The following is a 19,250-nucleotide window of genomic DNA, read 5'->3' as shown; positions in this document are numbered from 1 at the left end:
ACAGAATTCACTGAGTTTTGTTTCTCCCGACCGGAAAATGCTCTACCCAGTGTTTATCCTTCCACACAGGGACAAACATGGCGACATCAGGAGTCGTTTGGATTTCAGATGTCGAACAAAATGCAATCATTTGAAAAGCATGCCGTAAAACTGTTGCCACAAAAGGCAGCAGAGCCAAGTATTTATTCCAGAGGCTGAAAAGTCATGCACTGCAACATGAAGAGTGTTTTAAACTCAGCACGTGAACGTCACACCAAAGAAACCTTTGAGTAAACCAGCTGTGATACGAGCTGCAGCAGCTCATGATATATATCATGGATCAGGATATAGCCAAATAAAATACTGCGATATTAGATTTTCCTCGTATCGCCCGTGATGTCGCCACCCCAGAAGGTTCAAACGGTTCACCAGAAAACCTTTTGTTTCAGTTTTGTTTTGTTACCTTCTTCCTGGGTCGCAGTTTCTCCCTCCACTCCTTCAGCTCCAGGCTGTGCTCCTCGTCCAGCTCCTTCAGCTTCTGGGTCTCGTGTTCGATCAGCAGGTGGCACTTCTCGTTCTGAAGCAAAAACAGAGTTACGTTATTTTACTGCAGTCTTTTGTCAAACGGGACTTTGGCGTGGTTACCGGAGCCGACCTGCAGCTGCTGCAGCTCGCGGATGTTGGCGTCACACTGGAGCTGCAGGTCTCTCATCTGGTTTTCGTGCTTCTGCTGTTGGTGCAGCCGCTCGTTCTTCTGCCTCTTCTCTTCCTGAGCTGCGAACTGGAGACGCGATTATTGACTAAAGGCTGGAATTCTTTGAGGGAACGTTTCACTCTCCGAGCTGAAGGCGGCGGCTCACCTGTTTGACCTTCTCCCTCTCCTGCTCGGGGCTGATGATGGCTCCGGTGATGCGGAGGCTCTTCTTGAACATGGCCATGCGGGTTTTGGCTTCGCTGCGCTGGATCTTGGGCAGTCGGGCTTTCTCCTGCGTCTGCTTGTTCTTCATCTCCTCGATCAGACGCTGGTTGTAGCGCTGCATCTGCTCCATCTCCTGTACGGTCGACGTGAAACACATTCATGAGGGTTTTCATTCAGATAGAATAAAACGTAGCAACAAGAAAGACGACAGAGTTTTGTGCATCTTTCAGTAAAGTTGGCTGGAAAAGTTTGAGAGGAAGCACAAAGAGAAGAGAGGAACAGGCTGGATAAAGTCACGACGGGTTCAGCAGGACGTCAGCAGTTGGCTCAAGAACAATCCTACACTCACTCCAGCGACTCAGCTTCTAACAGAGCTGAACAGGATGTTCAGAGGATTTGATGTGTTCAAAAGGCCAGAGTTTAGAAATCACTGGATTTAGTGGGAAGAGCCACTCGGTGTCTGTGAAGTTTTGTTGTGACCTTCAGCAGAATTTCAGAAGCTGGACATTTAGTCTCTAAGGGAGCGCAGTGTTAAACTGACTCGCTCTTCATCCTGTCCATCCCACGGACTACTCTCAAATCTCGTGGTGATAGAGCCTCACACGTTAATGCCATTTTCATATTGTTAAGCACTTTGTGCAGCATCGGCTGTTTGAAATGTGCTATATAAACAAATTGGACCTTGACCTTAGATGCAGCTCGTATCGACTAAAAGAGAATCAACGGGATCCGAGTAGAAGTAAAAGTCTCGGGGTTCGAGAACAAGCTGAAGGACCGGCTGTGGTTACAGTGGCACAGTGGTTAGCACGAGGGTCCTTCAATCCCACCATCAGACTGAGGTCTTTGTGTGTGGAGTTAGTGGGGTTAGGTTAACTGGTGACTCTAAATTGCCCATAAGTACAAATGTTTGTCTGTGTGCGTGAGCCCTGTGACAGACTGGTGACCCTGCCTCTCGCACTAAGACAGCTGGACAGGCTCCACCCCTCCGTGACCCTGACAAGATAAGCGGAAGAGAATGCATGGATGACTTTGGTTAGTAAATCTGTCGTGTGGGTTTGATGCAAACGTCCAGTGAAGGCGGAGGTTACCCCCACAAGACGAGCCTGACTAGCCCCAGGAAGCATCTGTCCTCCTTTATTCCTTTTTCCTAATAACGGTGTTAAATCATCAGTTTTTCTTACACAGAGCTCGAGTCAAACACTTTAGCTTCTCGACCTAAATGAAAAAACATCAAATAACTAAAAAGTGACTCAATCAGGAGAACCTGACAGATTTTCGTCCTTTTAAGGTGGACGATGTTTCTCCGTGCACGTCTGAGGTCACCTAACAAACTGAACCAGCAGCAGCATCCACGCCGTACCTTCTCGTGTCTCTTCAGCAGCTGATGCCTCTGCATGAAGTACTGGTCTTTGAGCTGCTGTTTGAGCAGCTGGTGTTTCTCCTGCAGATGGCGCTCTTCCAGCTCCCACATGGCGGCCTCCCGTGCTGTACGCAGACACAGATCAAAAGACAAAGCTGAAGCAGTGCACAGAGGAAGCGTTCACAGGCTGAACGTCTTCACTACATAAGCAGCTCCAGATCTGTCCTTCTTAGAGAAAAAGGCTCCAGACCTCAGCGTTAACTTTACTAATGACGGTTCACATTTGACCTCTGCTGCCAGCCGGAGCTCGTCCTGAGCTCCTGAAGCACAGCTGCAGCCTCCCGTGACCTGCATTTCTGAGAAGTGTTATTTGTGCCGCTCCTGGAATATTAATCATGGGATTAAGTCCCAGTCTGTGCCAACGGGCAGCCGTCCACCTCGCTCCGACTGGAAGGGGTGACGGTCAGAAACCTCAGTTTTTATGTTCTGAGGTGAAAACAGCTGCTAACATCAGTCTGAGTGCGGTTTACAGTGTCGGCACAGCAGGAACCATCTCAGGGGAGGAATGCTCTTTGTTATATAATACTAACATTCATCTTTCTTGAGTCGGGTTTATTTTATAAACAGTCATAAAAACTAGAAAAACACTGTTGGGGGGGGGGGTGCAGCTTATGGTCGCAGTGAGACCTTCAAGGCTCAGCCATACGAGTGATTTCTGCCGTTATCACAGAAATCCAAACCATCTGGGAACTCAAACCCAGACGTAATCGGCTTAGTTAAGTTTAAGTACTACGTTTAGTTGTGCTTATCATCATAAAACAGGAAGTATTTGTTGCGGGTGGGACGAATTTAACACTGTGCACATGACTCAGACAAGCAGACCGCGTTGGAAAAGACTAAAACTGTTTTTCCGTTTTAAAGTCCATCCTTAGATGGTGATCTGTCTCCGAACGTTTACCTCGGAGCAGCTGCTGCTTGTGGTTGAGGCAGTCTCTCTCGATGGTGGCGAGCTCGTGTTTGTGCTGCTGGATGATCTTCTTCAGGGCGCTGTCCAGGTCCTGCTGCTGCTTCTGCAGAAACTCCTGTTCCTGGATGAGCCAGATTAGAAATGATGTCAGCAAATCACAGAGCATGTGATCATCATCCAAACGCCCTGGACGACTTAAATAGGGAACTTCACATTCACACATGACAGTGAGTGTGTGTGTGTGTGTGTGTGTGTGTGTGTGTGTGTGTGGACGGGTATTAACATCTTCATTGGGACCAAAAATTGGTATTTTACTATACTTGTGGGGACAAACAGCCCTCGAGCCTCACAAGTTTGAAGGCCTTTTAGTGTCAGGGTTACAATGAGGTTATGGTTAGGTGTAGGGTCAGGGTCAGGGTCGGGGTCGGGCATTCATTTTTAATGGTTAGGGTCAGCGGCCAGGGAAAGCATTATGTCAATGAGATGTCCCCACAAGGATATAAATACACCGCACGTGTGTGTCTCTGTCACAGGCTAAGTGTGGTTTGAACCGATGAACTAGACACTTGCAGCTGTCCTTAGAGGACATTTCACCTGCCTGTCACATTAATCTGACCTACTTGGCCCGGTGAACAGAGAGGAGATGATCTTTGACTCCAGCACGGTGACATACAAACGTTTGAAAATGAGCTGCTCTTAAAGAAAACAGAGCAGACATATTTATGTCTTTATCCATACAGTGGACTGCATTTCATTTTGAGCAATGACACCAGAGTGATTTTATTTCATGTGTTTGTTCCAGTTTGCTCGCTCTAAACGAATAAAATAATTATGTGAAGTTTTAATTCTGATCGAGATGAAAGAAGGGCTTGTTAGTGCCGTTTCCTGTGTATGACACTTTTACATGCACATCACATAATCGGTTCCAGCTGTTTTTTCCCCTGAAGTCTAGTTTTTCGTGTTTCCAGTTAGAGTTCGTTTCTCTGCTGTTACACAACTTCGAGTAGCTCTTCTTCGTCCTGCTCTGAAAGACACAGAGCTGCGACGTCTGGCTGGTGCTGACGATTGTCTGCTTTGCTAACTGGAGTCACTAAACTGGACCTTTCCACTAGGGGTGGTTTTGATTATCGATTAAATCGATTCTAGCTTGGATAACGTGAAATCGATTCATTAAAATCCTGAATCGATTTTTCAATATAAATAATTTTGCCTGAAACGCCAGAATCTCAGGTTAAACCTCACAAAATTTCACCAAACAGCTAAAACAGTAAATGAGAGCAGGAACACGGATTCTGCACAAAATGCGGAGCCGCCGACGGATCAGAATCAGTGAGATGTGACTTCCTCACCCAACGGCACGGACACGCTCGGGGCTGAAAGCCGACAGCTCGCTGATTCTGATGTTTCGGCGGCTCCGCGCTTTGTGTTCACGCCCTTTTTGCGCTGAGCTGCAGGTTTTTAGTTCCACCATGATAAAAATCACACTCATGCACAGCTCGCTCGCTCTCTGTACTTCAACAAAAGTTTCCAGTCTAAAAATCTGTTTTCTTCATTATTCGCTTGCTTGTTACGCACAAGTCTACCTGTTTACAGGCTGTCGGCCGACGTTTTTTCCTTTTCCTTTTTAAAATTATCCAAAATTGCAAAACACTGTCTCTAATCAAACGTCTGTAACTTTGCTCTGCTTCACTTCAGCAGCATCAGGTAATGTTCATGTGTTGATTCATGGTTTTCTTTCGTTTCTGATCTACTGCAGAATATTTGTATAAATCCCAGACCAGGAAAATCTCCTTCATGTTTTTCTGTGTTTTATCCGCAGCTGCTTTGACACAAAGGCCTCGCTGTGATGCTCACACCTTTGACAAAGTTTCACGAGTGTCAGTTTTCTTTTTATAAATATAAAAATATGGAAATGTACTGATGCATGATCTGAATTATAATATTTCTGACTGTGTGAGGCAAAATTTCCCAGATTCAAATCGAATCGATTCTAGAAATCAGTGACGACACCCAGCCCTACTTTCCACCGTGCTGATGCCTCCTGGTTCATTTTTAACTGAATTACATTTTTTTAACACATTATTACTGTGTTACTTATCACTAATCATTAAGTGACTGCACGCCTGTTACGCTCAGGTTAGCTAAAAACATGGCCAGCGTCTTGCATGACATCAGTTCTGTATGTTGTCTGCAGTACGTGACTTGGTGCACCGCCCTGTGATGGAAGCGTTAGCACAGACTAAAGTCCAGTCCAGCCGCAGCTGAACTTTGGACTTTGAGTCATAGCCGTCGTTTCATCACGTTCAGATGATTGGAGTCATTTTAGAAGATTTAAAACGTTCTTTAAATACAGGAATTTACAACAAGTATCTTTGCCTGATTTGCTTTTCCAAACAGTTTCAGTCGAGTTTTATTTAAATATTATAAGATGAAAGTCCAGAAATGATCTGAGGAGGCCTCAGTGACACAGAGCAATGTTCACATCCTGCACAACGTACACGAGGACATCTGAAAGGACTGAATCACACCGTGAGCCGCTCCCTGTGGATCGCAGCACTCTGAACCCGTGTCAGGTACAGCAGGCTCAGGATTTCAAAGACGAAAGTCAGATATCAACTTCCTGTTACTTTTTTTACTTTGAAGAACAAGTTCAAGTTCAAAACAGCTTTTAAGATTTCAAACTCCACAGACGGGGTTGGATAATATCGTCTTTAAGCTGTTTCACAACCCTTTGGAGAAACTCCAGCTGCGAGGAGCACATGGAAATAAAATTAGAAAAAGCTGCGGGTAGTTTAGGACTCGATGAGAAAGTAAATGAGAGGTGGCAGCGTAGACCGAGTTAACCCTCACCAAGATAAACGCAGGTTACGCAAGCTGTTATAAGACAGATCAGAGAAGTGGGTGTGTGTGCGGGTGGGGGATGGGGTGGGTTGCAAATGTCAAAACAAGCTACTATAAATAGAAAGCTATCCCGTCCTTCTGAGGGCTACGTGTGGAGGTGAAAGGCACGCAGACGCGTCTAACCTCTTTCTTGCGGTTCTTCAGCACGTTCTGGTACTTGGCGAGTTCCTTCTCCTGCTCGCCTTTGATGCGTTTGGCCTCGTCTCTGAGCCGGCTGGTGTGCTCCTGCTCCAGCCTCTCAATCGTCTGCTTCTGCTGCCGCTCCAGGTTCTCCACCTCCTGGTCGTACTGTCGCTTCTTACTCTGGAGGACAGACGGGAACCAGTCACCTCAGATGGAGAATCCAAACGTGAGCGCATATATTACTTACTAAACCTGCAATAGTATCTGCATCAGATAAAAAAACAAAAGACTATCAGGTGCAACACTTCCAGCAGTGAACTGAGCTTTTCCTGCAGCACCTTCACAGGAAGGGAAACAAGCTTTGCAGGTTCTGTGTTATTGCCCCATAAACAGGCCGGGTGGCCTTCACAGAGGAACACAGGTCTAACACAGGCCAATAGTGTGCGACAAATCGTGACTCATTTGAATATTTTCTATGCTGACTATAAAAAAAGCTAAATTTGACTTCACCACACAATGAGCTGGATTTTAAACATACAGGAGAAACGGTGATGAGATGCAAGGAGAGCTCTGCAAAAAGATCCAGATTCCTCTGCAGAGCGTGAGGAGTATCTGTTCTGCTCACACACCACATATTTCACCTTTTCATTCAAAACTCTGGACCTTAAAACATTAATCATCACTGAGCTGTTCGGCGCATAAAGCGAGCGTATGCAGGTTATCAGGCAAACCGACGTCCAAGCACGACTGCAGGTGTGAGGCTGTAAAATGTGAGCGTTCAAACAGTAAAGACAGTTTCTGAAACACTGATGCAGGAAATCCTTCCTCTTTATGGAGAACTCATCAGCGTGCTTGGTCAGATGAGGCCTAAACTTTAACGGCTTTTCTTATAGTTCTATCACGTTTAAAGGCAAATTAGATTCAGTTATTTTATTTCTACAGCACCAAATCGCAACAGTCGCCTCAAAGTGCTTTATACTGTAAGGCAGCCCCTACAATAATACATGCAGAGAAAACCCAACAATCATATGACCCCCTATGAGCAGCACTTTGGCGACAGTGGGAAGGAAAAACTCCCTTTTAACAGGAAGAAACCTGCAGCAGAACCAGGCTCAGGGAGGGGCGGGGCCATCTGCTGGTTGTGGTGAGAGAAGGAAGACGGGATAAAGACATGCTGTGGAAGAGAGACAGGGATGAATAACAATCGGCCTACGAGAGACTGACCGTGGTCTCCTGCTCGAAGCGTCGGTAGATCTGCTCCTTCTGCTGCTGCAGCTTGTTGCTGAGCTGCTGCTGGGCCCTCTGCTCCTCCTTCTGCAGGAGACGCAGCTCCCTCAGCTCCTGTCGCCTGAGGAGGAGGGAGGATGTTAATCACGTGTCATTTTTTAGCGTGACACAGTCGGGTTGTGCTCTAAGCTGCCTGTATGACTCATTTTCATAATATTTGCATTGAAGTGGCGCCTGCCGTTTATGCAAAAGCAGGGACTACCTGAGGAATCTCATCTCCTCGTTCTTGGTGTCATTGTCTGTGATGATCTTTGATGTCGTGACGCTAACTTCCACTCCATCCACAATGAATTTGCGAGTCTTCTTCAGCGTCTTCTTCTGCCGCTTGGTGTCCTGAAAGACCCCAGAGGAGAGTTTTTAGATGCCTCTGTGACATTTTGTCGTTGCGAGTGTGTGGACTGTGTGCGTTACCTGTATGGAAACAGATCCAGCCTCTTTTGCTTTGGACAGGAAGCTTGAGATGGACAGATTCAGGTCTACGCTGCTGTTATCTGCAGCTGAGCTGTTTCCAGAATCAGAATCTCTCTCTTTGTTGTCCTTCGCTCTGTCTGGCACCGTCTTCTCATCCTTCTCTGTGGGCTTCTCTCCATCCTCCTCCTTCAGGACAGCGTTATCTTGATCTGGTAGTGTCAGAGTCACTTTTAGATGCTTGTACCGATCTTCCTCCTCCTCTTCCTTCTCTGCTGGAGTGTTTGCTTCCTCTGTGATGGGCGTCTTTTCCTCCTGAGAAGCCTCAGTGACCTTTGAGCGCTCCTCATCCTCAGCTGTGTCCACCTCTTTCTCATCCTCCACAGCTAGTTCCAGCTGCTGTAGTTCCTTAGCAGGTGTCTCCGGCTCAGACTCTGGTGGGGAGATATCAGCCAGAGGAACTTCTGGAACTTCTTCCTCTACCGGCTTCTTTTCTGCCTCTTCATCCTTAACTGGAGTGTTTAATGCCTCCTCTGCAAGCTCTGCTGCAGTGGGAGTAGGAGCAGGAGCAGCAGGTTCCTCTACGAAGCTGGTGCTCACCACGTGGTTGGCCACAGGGAGATCAGCAGGTATGGGCAAAGGAAGAATTGGCTCTGCCTTCTCAGGGACTGATTCCAAGCTGGAGGGAGAGAGGGGGAGCTTCTCATCCTCAGAACTGCCGACGCTGACATCAGAAGGAGCGCGTTTATGACCCTAAAGAAGAGGAGGAGGAGGAAATGGAGACAAATTACTGTGTTGGAACTCACTGTGACCGTTCTCCTTATAAACTAAAATCCTGGCTGCATTAGACAACGTTGCAGATTCTCCTCCACAGTCGGTGTGATTGTGCAGACAGACTAACACTAAAAAGAAGGATGCTCACTGTGTTTCACTGCAACAGCAGGACATTAAAACTTGCATGCACCTCTTATCCTTTAAATGCATTTCCAAGTAAGGCACTTCATTCAAGCTGTAGATCAATCACTGGTTTATAACTGAAATAAGCTGCAGGTGCAGCTGTAAGTTAAGAAATGAAACAGCAGGAAGCTCTTTTCTGGCATTAAGCTTCACGTATTTGTCACACCTACAAACACACAGATTCACAGTAGTGCAGCACAGGTTCCATATCCACTCACCAGACGTGCCTCTGTCTCTTCCTCCTCCTCTTCTTCTTTGTGCTCTTCTATCTCCTCGGTGACCTCAGCCTTCGCCTCAGCGATCAGCTCCCTCAGTGGCCTACTGTCCGCCACACTGGACACGAATGAATGCTGCTCGTAAGAGAAAGAAAAACACCACAACAGGAAATGAAGACTATTTAAAAAAGAAGCACCCAGTGTGGGGAACATGTTGTGGTAAACTCTCCATTTTAACTGCCGACCGAGATGCAAACTCTTCACAGTACATCAAAACAACCTGAAATAACCATTTCAGCTTTTACTCTTCACCCTTCTTCTTTCTTGCGGTCCGAGCGCAAAAACCAACAAACACATCAGCACGCTGTTCAGAGAGAAACGCTACAGCTCACCTTCTTCGGCTTAGAAACCTGCTGCACATATTCGATCGCCGGCCTGAGAATATGTAACTTCTTTGATATCAAAACCTTCATCGGCGGCAGACCGCTATTTTCTATTTTTAAGCCCATTGAGCTCTTCGTCCGCACAGAACAATCCGTTAGCCTCGGCGTGCTCCGGTGTGTACCGACGTGTCCTCTCTGTGAGTAAGTGGCTCAGACGTGGCCGAGCACCTTAAACCCTTTGGAAAAAGAAAAGCCCGCTCTGCTGACGTCAGCTCAAGCACACGGGGATGAGCCTCGCTGGGACAGTCAGTCCGACGCCGAGCAGGTAAACAGATGCCGGCCAGCTTACGCTCTAACGGCAGGTGGGCCGTGGGTAGGGGTTGGGGAGTGTCCAGGTGTGGGGCTTAAGGAAAAGAAAACAAGTGCTCAGGGGTTTAGCTGGAGAGATGTTTGAAACAAAGGTACCTGCAGAAGCTGCATCGCACTCCATCTGTTGTCGATGTTCTTGTCCAGGCAGCGCTTCAGGAAATCGCTAAATTCTGGAGACCTAAAGGTGGAAGTCATAAAATGATGCAGACTCCAGATTTACAGCAGAAGTTCACATTTACAGCCTGACGCAAAAATAATTTTGGTTTCTACAGTTGTGAATTTATTTATTTAAGTGTGTGTGTGTGTGTGTGTGTACTTTAAGAAATAATATGGTTATGGTTTTGTGGTAGCAGTAAAAAAAATCCAACAACATAAATAAAGAAGATGTGCAGGAAGTAAGAAGCAAAGTTGTGTTTTACCAGCGTGACGGCTGCATCAGCGTCGGAGGATCGGCCTTGGCTATTTTCAGCAGAACTCTCATGGGGTTCATCTCATGGTTTGGCGGCTCAACCTGTGCCATCTCGATCAGGGTGACCCCGAGGGACCAGATGTCAGCCTTGTAGTCGTACGGACGGTCCTTGGATGTCTCGCACATCACCACCTCTGGAGCCATCCTGGAGTTAGACACAAGAAGAAAAGAAATCTGAGCTCCCCTCTTTTTAGCGCTGATGCGTGTGTTTCAGTTTTTATAAGCAAAAGCTTTTTTGTTTTACATTTGACTCACCAGTACGGCGTTCCAATGAAAGAGTCTCTTCTCTGGAGTGTTTTGGTGTTCTTGGCAGACACACCGAAGTCCGCTGGAAGTCATGTGATTCAAGCAAAACCAGAAATTAGCCAGAGGAATGTCACTGTCATCACTTATTTTCCAAATGCAGCCTCAAAAGCCAAATGTTCAAAACGGAAAACGGGTCCTGAGAGGTTCAATCACAGATTTCTGGGCATACACGACATAAAACCTCATCCTGCAGCTACACGTGCATGAAGGCATCATTCTTTGTATCATGAGTGAGTCACGCTCATCCGCGTCCCAGCAGGCAGATTAACAGGCACCTCTGTGTGTGTTATGTCACTGGACAAAATGCTTGCTGTGTGTCATTTCCCCAGTGACTCATCCCCGTGTAAGTAAGTGTCAGCGCTGCATCTGCTGAGGATGTCGGCCCAGACGCTGAGCAGCTCCAGCGAACAGCCTCTGCTGTTACAAAGGCTTTCCAATTTTTGGTCCCCACAAAGATATGAATACACGCTTAAAAACACACACGCTCACACACACACACACACACACACACACACACACACACACACACACACACACACACACACACACACACACACACACACACACACACACACACACACACACACACACACACACACACACACACACACACACACACACACACCTGTGAAACTGTTATATAACATGTTGAAGAGTCTGAGCTTGGACAGGAGTGTGAAAGAACTGAACCAGGCACAGTCTTTATCGCAGACTAACAACTTTTGCACACACTCTTCTGTTAGTGTGTATGTGGTGTGTTGTGAGTGGTGTGTATGGGTGTTTACTAGCTGACCTTTGCTGTGCAGCCAAACTACAGCTGACAGTTAAAATGAGAAGTCAATGAGGCTTAAAACAGTCCCTGACAAGTTAATCTGACTCGGCATGAGAACAAATCAAAGCGTTTGAAGAATATTCCCACAGCATGGTGAGTAACCATCAGCCTGTCATTGCATTGATCATATTACTGATGTCAGCGTAACGCTGATGGGAACGGCCCAAATACACCTTCCTGACGTGGGAGTCGACCAACATCATTACTCCCTCCATCATCATCATCGACAATACAAGAAGATACTAAAAGCCAGAAGATATTCAACGAAACATCTGGATGGAGCTGTGCCTCTCTCTGAATCATAAAGATAAAACCACATTAGCAATGAAGCTCAAAGCACCAGCAGGATCGAAGGAGTTTAAACAAATCTCCCTTTAGTTGTGACCATCTCTCCTCCCTCCAGAGACACAAGGTCATCATGTCGTTACCAGCAGAAAAAAAATCAGGTCAAATTTCTAGCAAATATTTGTGTTTCTGGAAAAACTGTTAGAACAAGCTGCACAGAGTCATGAGACAAGTCACGTGATCATCCAAGATTCTTGTATTAGAAAGATTAAAAAGAGGAAAAATCTAGATGATGCCATAAAAAACAACAGTTTTCATGCTGGTTCATCTATGTCAGACTGAACTGATGATTTCTCATGAGAAACAAGCACAAATTCAGTTCTTAGGTTTCTCCCTCTCCATTTTAAACATCCGTGAACTGAGGGTCTGAGTCAGAGTCTCGATCCTGGACTGTTGTTGTTAACAGCTGGGTGTCACTTGGCCCTTACCCAGCTTGACGTCACCGTCCAGCGTGAGGAGGATGTTGCCGGCTTTCAGGTCTCTGTGGATGATTTTGTTTTCGTGGAGGTAGACGAGCGCCTGCAGAGTCTGCCTACACACCACCCTGATCTGAGGCTCTGTCAGGGGTCTCTCCAGCTCTGCGGGGAAAGGGTGAGGGAGTCACATGAAAGCACGGTTACAATTCCTCACATACTAATGCAACCTAATCATAGGTGGTAATGAGGGCTAAAGTTGCATTTAGTGTCTTGGAGAAGAACGCTGTAACATGTGGGTGGCCTGCTGAGAAATGTCTCAAGTTTAAAACTGGCTCTTTTCCCTTAGCTGGTTAGCGCTGCCATGAGAGTAGCTTTCTTTAATGTTATAACCCGTGTGCAACGTGGGAATGCTGACTCACCGAGCATAACAGCATCCACGGCCCCTCCTGCACAGAACTCGATGAGTATCTGCCAACACGAGGAAAGAGAAGTGTGAACACATGCATTTGTTTATGTAAAGCACACGGTGTACCAGTATGTGCAGCGAGGACAGTGCTGCAGAACATCTCCAACAGAGTGCAGGTCATTGACGAGGCGGCGGGCTCCGGTCGAACCCGGTCACCTCTGAAATCTGCTGTGAGGCTCTGGAAGCTTCTCATCAGGGGTCCACATAATAAACATTGAGCCGATGGCCCAGGGCCAGCAAAAAGTATGGTGGGCAGTTTGACTGGATTTCCACAACTCACAGCTACGTTCGCCTGTGAAGCTGAGGTGGAGCTGTAGTCAGGGTGAAGGACTCGGTCACTGTAACGAAGCCTGTCTGGGAACACTGTGACTGGTTGGAGAAGGTTTGCTGGCTGTTGCAAAGAGGCTGCTACACTAAAAACCTCCCTGTGACTGCACCGGTTACCAGCAGGTGTCTGGAGTTTGCATGGAACACATTGATAATCGCAAACTAACGATAAGCTGCAATGAAACTTGAAAAAGTGTGAGCAGAGAATGTTCACCTCTAAAGTAAAAGGTGAACAATCCCAAGAGGAGTCTGCATTTCTGCTTTATGTCACACTCCTCACAGTTTCCTCCTCCGTTGTGAGGAGTTTGAAGTGAAGTGAAGAGGCAACGATCACCTCTGTGTGATCAACTTCATGCCAACAGCTCCCAGCAGTGCTGAAACAGGTCCAGCCTGGTTCTGGTTCAGACTTCCACGCCCTCGCCACTCTCCCGGGTTAAACGGGGCGGTGGTCACACTTAATCATCTCTGAGCTTCACACAGGATGAAGATGAGATTTCCTTCTGCGTCCTCACTGATTCACTTTGACGTTCAGATAGTTTATTGGTTAAGGTGGATTGCACACTAACAGTTATAACATTATTAAATCCCAGGACGCGGCTTCTTTTTTAAATATGAAGACGTCACAGCAATTTTATTCTTACATATAAAACTGAAAGTTTTACATTTACTGTAAATGACTTTGAGGAACACCTTCATGGCCCAACAGACGCTGGCTCAGAGAAATATTACTGGAACATCCACTGTACACATTAAAAACACTCAGCAGAGCTCCTACTCCTCCTCATCATCATCATCATCATGTACCCTGATGAAACCACTGTGAGAATGAACGCCGCCTCCTGCATGAATGAAACACTCTGAGCTCTTAAAGGCATTTAGGAGCTTTGAGTATGGCTGCTGATGTAAGAGGATTGGCCCAGTTGGGGCCACATTGTGGAAAGGCTTCACACAGCTGCTACCTAGCCTGCTTAATCGCTATCTTTCCAGACCTTATTCTGCTAACAGGATTATCTCTGGGCACAGAGGCTCAGGTAGCAATGAGGATGATGTGCAGGAGGTAAGACAAAGCATCTGGAGCATCTTTTGTGAGCTTAGCTCAGCCATGTGGTGTGACGTTCACTCACACACCTGCGGAGATTTGGGGAACATTTGGCTGAACGCCACACCCACAGAAGAGGAAGTAATGCTGCACTTCTGCAATTTTGGAAACCATTGAGAAACGACTTGTGGTTGATCCGTTGGTTATGGCCCAAACTTTTCACACAGGCTCAGCTCGAGGTTAAAAATGGAAAATCTTTCAGGAAGTACAGAGGAAGGGGGAAAAAAGACGGGTTGTAACGTAAAGTTTGAATAGCCCTCCAAGACAGCTGAGCTTTTCAAGACTGCTCCACTTCCCAAAACAAAGCCCTCACAGGACACACAATGCCTCCAGTATCAGAGCGGTCTTGTGCGCGCACACACACGGTTCTCGTGTTTCTCTGTAGGCGTGTTGTTGTTTTAGTGGCTCCGCTATCACACAATGGTCCTCACAGTCGCGGCGGCGCGGAGAGGAATCGTGGGCCAGGGCTGTGGCTTCCTCTCCTATTTGTTTATTTGACACATACATGAATGCATGGAGAACTGCGCACCCGCATACTTTCTAATCCATTCATGTGGCACAGAGAGGAAGGATGTGATCTCACCTGCAAGTTCAAGGCCGGGAAGCGGCACAGAAATCAAAGCAGAGCCTCGGAAGTGTTCAGTTTAGACAGCGCAGTGAAAGAGAAACAAAGGTCAGCAGGTGGCATCGATTCACGAGGCAGTTATCAAGAACGTCACCTGCCAGCTCCTCCTGGGTTAATGTGGGATGATTCATGCACCTCCTCTGTGCATGAATGTGGCACCTGTTCAGCACCTGACAGACATCAGCCTCCATCAGGCGGCACTTCTTGTTCACAGGACAAAAGGAAGAAAAGGGCAGAACGCTCACATGTACAGGTGAGCGCGAACGCTCATGAAGGCCCAATCTTCCTTTGAAATGTTAGTGCAGACTCACATTTCCTGATTTAAATCAGACGTGCTTGAGCTGTTTCAGTATGAACTTATACATTTCAGGCTTGGTGCAAGTGGCAGGCTACCTTTTCCCATACGTCTGTTTGATTTGTGCAAAAAACGTTTGTTAGAGTATGGCTATATAAGCTCCAGCAGCTCAGGGACGTGTCTGAATATTTTATTTGGATTTGAAAAGCTCCCAAATGACTGAGGTGAGCCTGCAGCCACAATAGCTGCAGCATGGCCGAACCAATACTGAGGAAAGGTGCTTGTAGTACAGCTACCATCTGTTAATGGAAACACACAATCATAATAACTGACAAGTGACTGAGTTCATCATCAGCAGGCTGCAGTGTTTCAGTGGCTCTGGTGAAGTTGTTGCCTTATGTGCTATAAATAAAGAGCGTTGTTTAGTGTAACCCAATTTGCATTGGTTATTGCGCTCGTGCACACACGCAGCTTAACTTAAACTTCGGTGCTGACTTTGTGCAGTTCCTGTGATGCAGTCTAGGTAAGAGCTTCCAGCGTTTATACTTGTGGTGCGCCTGCTTTGCTCTGCAATTTGAAAGCCACTGGAATGCTAGTTTAGTTAGCAGTGAGGGTTTCTCTTCATCCTTTTCCTGAATGTTCTCTGCTCGTCTGAGGCTGTCTGATAACTTGGCTGTTCATTTGTCATTACTAGTGTATCTTTGTAGCCAATGCCATCGTTGTTCCCTTATTAATGCTGAGGATTTCTTGTTCAGTCTTTGTCTCTGCCAGAGAGTCTAAGAAGCTGGGAAAGAAAGCGACAGGACTTCTTTCAAGAAATGTAAAGAAGTCCAGTTTACTACCAGGACCTGGATGACTGAGAACCTACGCAGACCTGTTAGAGAAGCACACCCATCAGCTACTGCTGATTATTAACGTTTGCCTGACTTTAATCACTTCAGATAGCCAACAGTGAGTCTAGGCTTCCTTCAAAGTAACGATTTGAGCATCAATCCAGCCATCACCAATGACGTAGGAAATCTTAAAACAACTAGAGACAATATCGGCTCTGATAATCAGATGATTCCCAGTGTCATACTAATGCACATTTTCCCCCTCCAGTACTCTGCATCAGTCATGTGACTGAAAGCTATGAGTCCCCCTCACAAGCAGCACATTTATCCAGGAACATGGCCTCAGTCCTCAGGCTACAGTCACGTGTGCTGCCAGCACGTCTGAAAAGCTCATCAGTGTTTACAGCGATGCATAAATCAGCTTCTATGATGTGAAAATACCTAAATGGGTTTTTTTCACTTGAATTATAAATGTCATCAAAACACACTCATCTGTGTTACATAAATAGCTGGGGAGAAAACAAAGGCATTAAATATGAGCTCATATCATAAGCGGATGGATTATAAACCAGTATGATGATTAACAGCACTTTAGGCTCTTAGTTTCGGCAGCTCGTGTGAACTTTGGCCACACATTTTGATAAGAAAACTACAGCAGCGAATACTGGAAGAGCCTCGCACCGACAGCACGCAGCAGTGTGTCCCGAAAGCTGCACTGACATCTAGCCGTCTCTAATTTGTGATTCTGCAAGCTTTGTATTGGACCCATAATCCCCCTCATCAGGCAGTCACACAGTGATCACACAGCACATCCTTCTACTCACCCACAGTTTGCTCTCGTAATAGAAAGCATCGAGCAGTTTGACAATGTTTTGGTGCTCGCAGGAGGCGAGGATGTCAATCTCCACCATGTAGTCCTCCAGCTCCTCCTCGGTCTTTGTGTCAATAACTTTGGCTGCAGCGAGGACGCCCGTCTGCTTGTTCTGAGCCTGTAAGATTAAAATATTTTTGGAAATTATGAGAACAAGTAACTTTCCACTCCTCTAGACACTTGTCCTAAAGACTCAGGAGGCCAGAGGTGGTTTATATTAGATCTGAAGTGCTGTTGACCCCAGACCTCAGAGAAATACCTCAAACTGAGATCAATGGCTCAACAACCAACAAACAAACACTGGGCTGTGCTGCAGGTCTGAAAGTGTCAGCAGAAGATGTGACACGTCTCGCCAAAGTGGAAAATTCTCCTGTTTGTTTTGGCTTCTCTGCAGACAGGAAGCTCTCGATGAAGTCGCTGTTGCGATATGGGATTCAGCCACTTCCTGGTGACCTGAGTGCCAAACACTGATGCACCCCCTACAATATACTAATACTAATCCATTCTTCAGAATGGAGAACTCGTATCGCTCTATGAATCAGAGTGTGGGTACTGCCCTGGTGATGTAATGCATAACCGCGATGGCCCAAAGCCCAGACGTATAAACATAAAACTGCAGTTTACTATTTGTGGATCTCCTGCAGCTCGACTCTGAAGTGCAGCACAAACATGCAACAGTTCTTTGGTTTGTCTTTCAACAGAAAACAAACGTAACTAATCTGATCATTTAGGACTTTAATCCATCAAAAAAGACACAGCTTTAGTCATATCTCAGGACCCTACAGTATTAGAGACCACGGTGATGTGTCTGACAGAAAAAGACCTCCAACAGAACCTGGATTATGGAGGGGTGGCGACTTTATACCCTTTAAAGGTGTATAATATTAAATGTGCAATACATGTGAGAACAGACTGATGGAAAAAAGGTGGGGGATTACTTGGCACGGTCAAATTTCCATTATCCCTGCAAACTCCTGTAAAAGGAAGTTTGGAAGTTTACAGTTAAAATATCACAACAGCATATAGAAATATATAGAGGAGGACAAAATAAGTGATGAAAGGCTTGCGGGTGAAATGCTGGGAAACTAGCAACCCTGAGGCTGAATGTGGAGGAAGATTAGGCTTAACGTAAGTATGATACACTGGCCTGAAGTCTTGGGTAAATCCAACTATTTAAAAGTCTCCAAATATAGCATCCGGCAACAAAGGGGGCAAACAGAACATGCAGACTTCCTGGCGTTGAACTCCTGTGTGATAATATTTACTGTCTGTCATGGTAATGAGGCTCCAGCTAGGATCAAATCAAACCACGGACCTAAACATCCAAACCGAAACCTGTCAGCACAAGAGCATCAAAGCAGCACTCTACCTGACACCATCTCTGGCTGTTACAGAGCAGGTGTAGGGGGTGGAAATGACTGAGGTGGCCCTGCTGCTGGCAGGGTGCCCCCAGAACCAAAAGTTCATGCGAGTGGGAAAAACACGAGACACTCCAAAGGAAACATTATCATTAAACCCGAGCAAGAGACGTGTGGCACAGAGCAACGAATGGGTGGTGGAGCACAAAATGCCTACCTTGAAGACTTTTCCAAAGGCTCCATCTCCCAGCTCACCGATGATCTCCCAGATCTCCTCCGGGTTTTCATCCCTGCGGACGTGCTCGTACTGTTTCTTCTTCTTCTCCGCTCCCAATTTGAATATTTTACGAAAATTAAAAAACGACATCGTGGTTTATTCTGCTGGAAAGTTCCTGAAGGAATTCAACTTTAACAGAAGTATGGATTCAGCGTCGGTCTTTGGCTGACCATGTGTGTCATTAGTTATAACGACTATGAAGGCTTTTCTCAGACCTAGCTTAGCCTTTGACACTGTTCTGGACGGTCCACTGAACGCGCTTTCTCACATCACGGGTCATTGTTAACGCCTGAAAACACCAACGGATCACTTAGACGTCTTCTAGTATTTAAAATTCGTCCAAAAAATATTTTCTGTTGCTGTAAAGTAATAAAAGTGTTACTGGAGGCTCGTCGTTGTTCCAACTCCTGGCGACCCACTGGCCCGACAGCCCTGCGGAGCTCTTTCTTCTGCCAAAAGACAAAAAAACACGGGATAAGAGTCCTTCAAAATGACCGAGTCGCTTTCCACGGAGTAATTCATTAGTTTGCTTCAGGGTATAAAAAACACGTACGGTTGGTCCGTGTATTATTATTCGCTAAAACGGTTAAAAACAGTCATCTTTCCCTGGTGTGGGACGGCTTTAGTATTCTAGCGGATTTAGTGTCGGTGCGCGTCCACGAGTGCGCGTGCCGGTGGTCTTTTCTTTCCCAGCTCCTCGTGCCTGAAGGTTGGCGCGCGGATTCCGGTCTCCTGCTGCCCCCGTCTGTCCCAGAGACCGATCACAGCTGACGGTTAAACGGTTCCCGTGCTGCATTCCCACCAGGAAAACAGCCGACACACCCAGCTTTACTCAGTCGTTGTGGTGTTATTGCGTTCAACGG

General features: G+C 46.4%; 1 protein-coding gene across 2 annotated transcripts in view; it reads right to left on the bottom strand.

Moving 5' to 3' along the window:
* The window catches only part of LOC146573352 (STE20-like serine/threonine-protein kinase), a 21,374-nt gene extending 2,124 nt beyond the window's left edge, over positions 1 to 19,250 (bottom strand). Inside the window, exons 1-18 of one of the 2 annotated variants that reach the window (XM_085278144.1) lie at positions 18,941 to 19,250; positions 18,328 to 18,836; positions 16,706 to 16,870; positions 12,656 to 12,704; positions 12,249 to 12,398; positions 10,593 to 10,665; positions 10,288 to 10,482; positions 9,965 to 10,046; positions 9,120 to 9,251; positions 7,948 to 8,697; positions 7,739 to 7,869; positions 7,474 to 7,597; positions 6,250 to 6,429; positions 3,217 to 3,346; positions 2,259 to 2,383; positions 840 to 1,031; positions 635 to 760; positions 443 to 556 (exon numbers count right to left, since the gene is read on the bottom strand). In XM_085278144.1, the coding sequence (XP_085134270.1) occupies positions 443 to 556; positions 635 to 760; positions 840 to 1,031; positions 2,259 to 2,383; positions 3,217 to 3,346; positions 6,250 to 6,429; positions 7,474 to 7,597; positions 7,739 to 7,869; positions 7,948 to 8,697; positions 9,120 to 9,251; positions 9,965 to 10,046; positions 10,288 to 10,482; positions 10,593 to 10,665; positions 12,249 to 12,398; positions 12,656 to 12,704; positions 16,706 to 16,870; positions 18,328 to 18,477 (2,868 nt within the window). In that variant the 5' untranslated portion in view covers positions 18,478 to 18,836; positions 18,941 to 19,250. Of the gene's footprint in view, positions 1 to 442; positions 557 to 634; positions 761 to 839; positions 1,032 to 2,258; positions 2,384 to 3,216; positions 3,347 to 6,249; positions 6,430 to 7,473; positions 7,598 to 7,738; positions 7,870 to 7,947; positions 8,698 to 9,119; positions 9,252 to 9,964; positions 10,047 to 10,287; positions 10,483 to 10,592; positions 10,666 to 12,248; positions 12,399 to 12,655; positions 12,705 to 16,705; positions 16,871 to 18,327 lie in introns of both variants that reach the window. The other variant, XM_085278143.1, reaches the window with a different exon arrangement.

The sequence above is a fragment of the Mchenga conophoros genome, linkage group LG6 (genome assembly GCF_057382185.1).
Source record: "Mchenga conophoros isolate Kocher_MC1m ecotype Shallow Benthic linkage group LG6, M_conophoros_male_GT1.1, whole genome shotgun sequence".
Classification (NCBI taxonomy): Eukaryota; Metazoa; Chordata; class Actinopteri; order Cichliformes; family Cichlidae; genus Mchenga; species Mchenga conophoros.
This window is presented reverse-complemented; position numbering and strand designations above follow the sequence as displayed.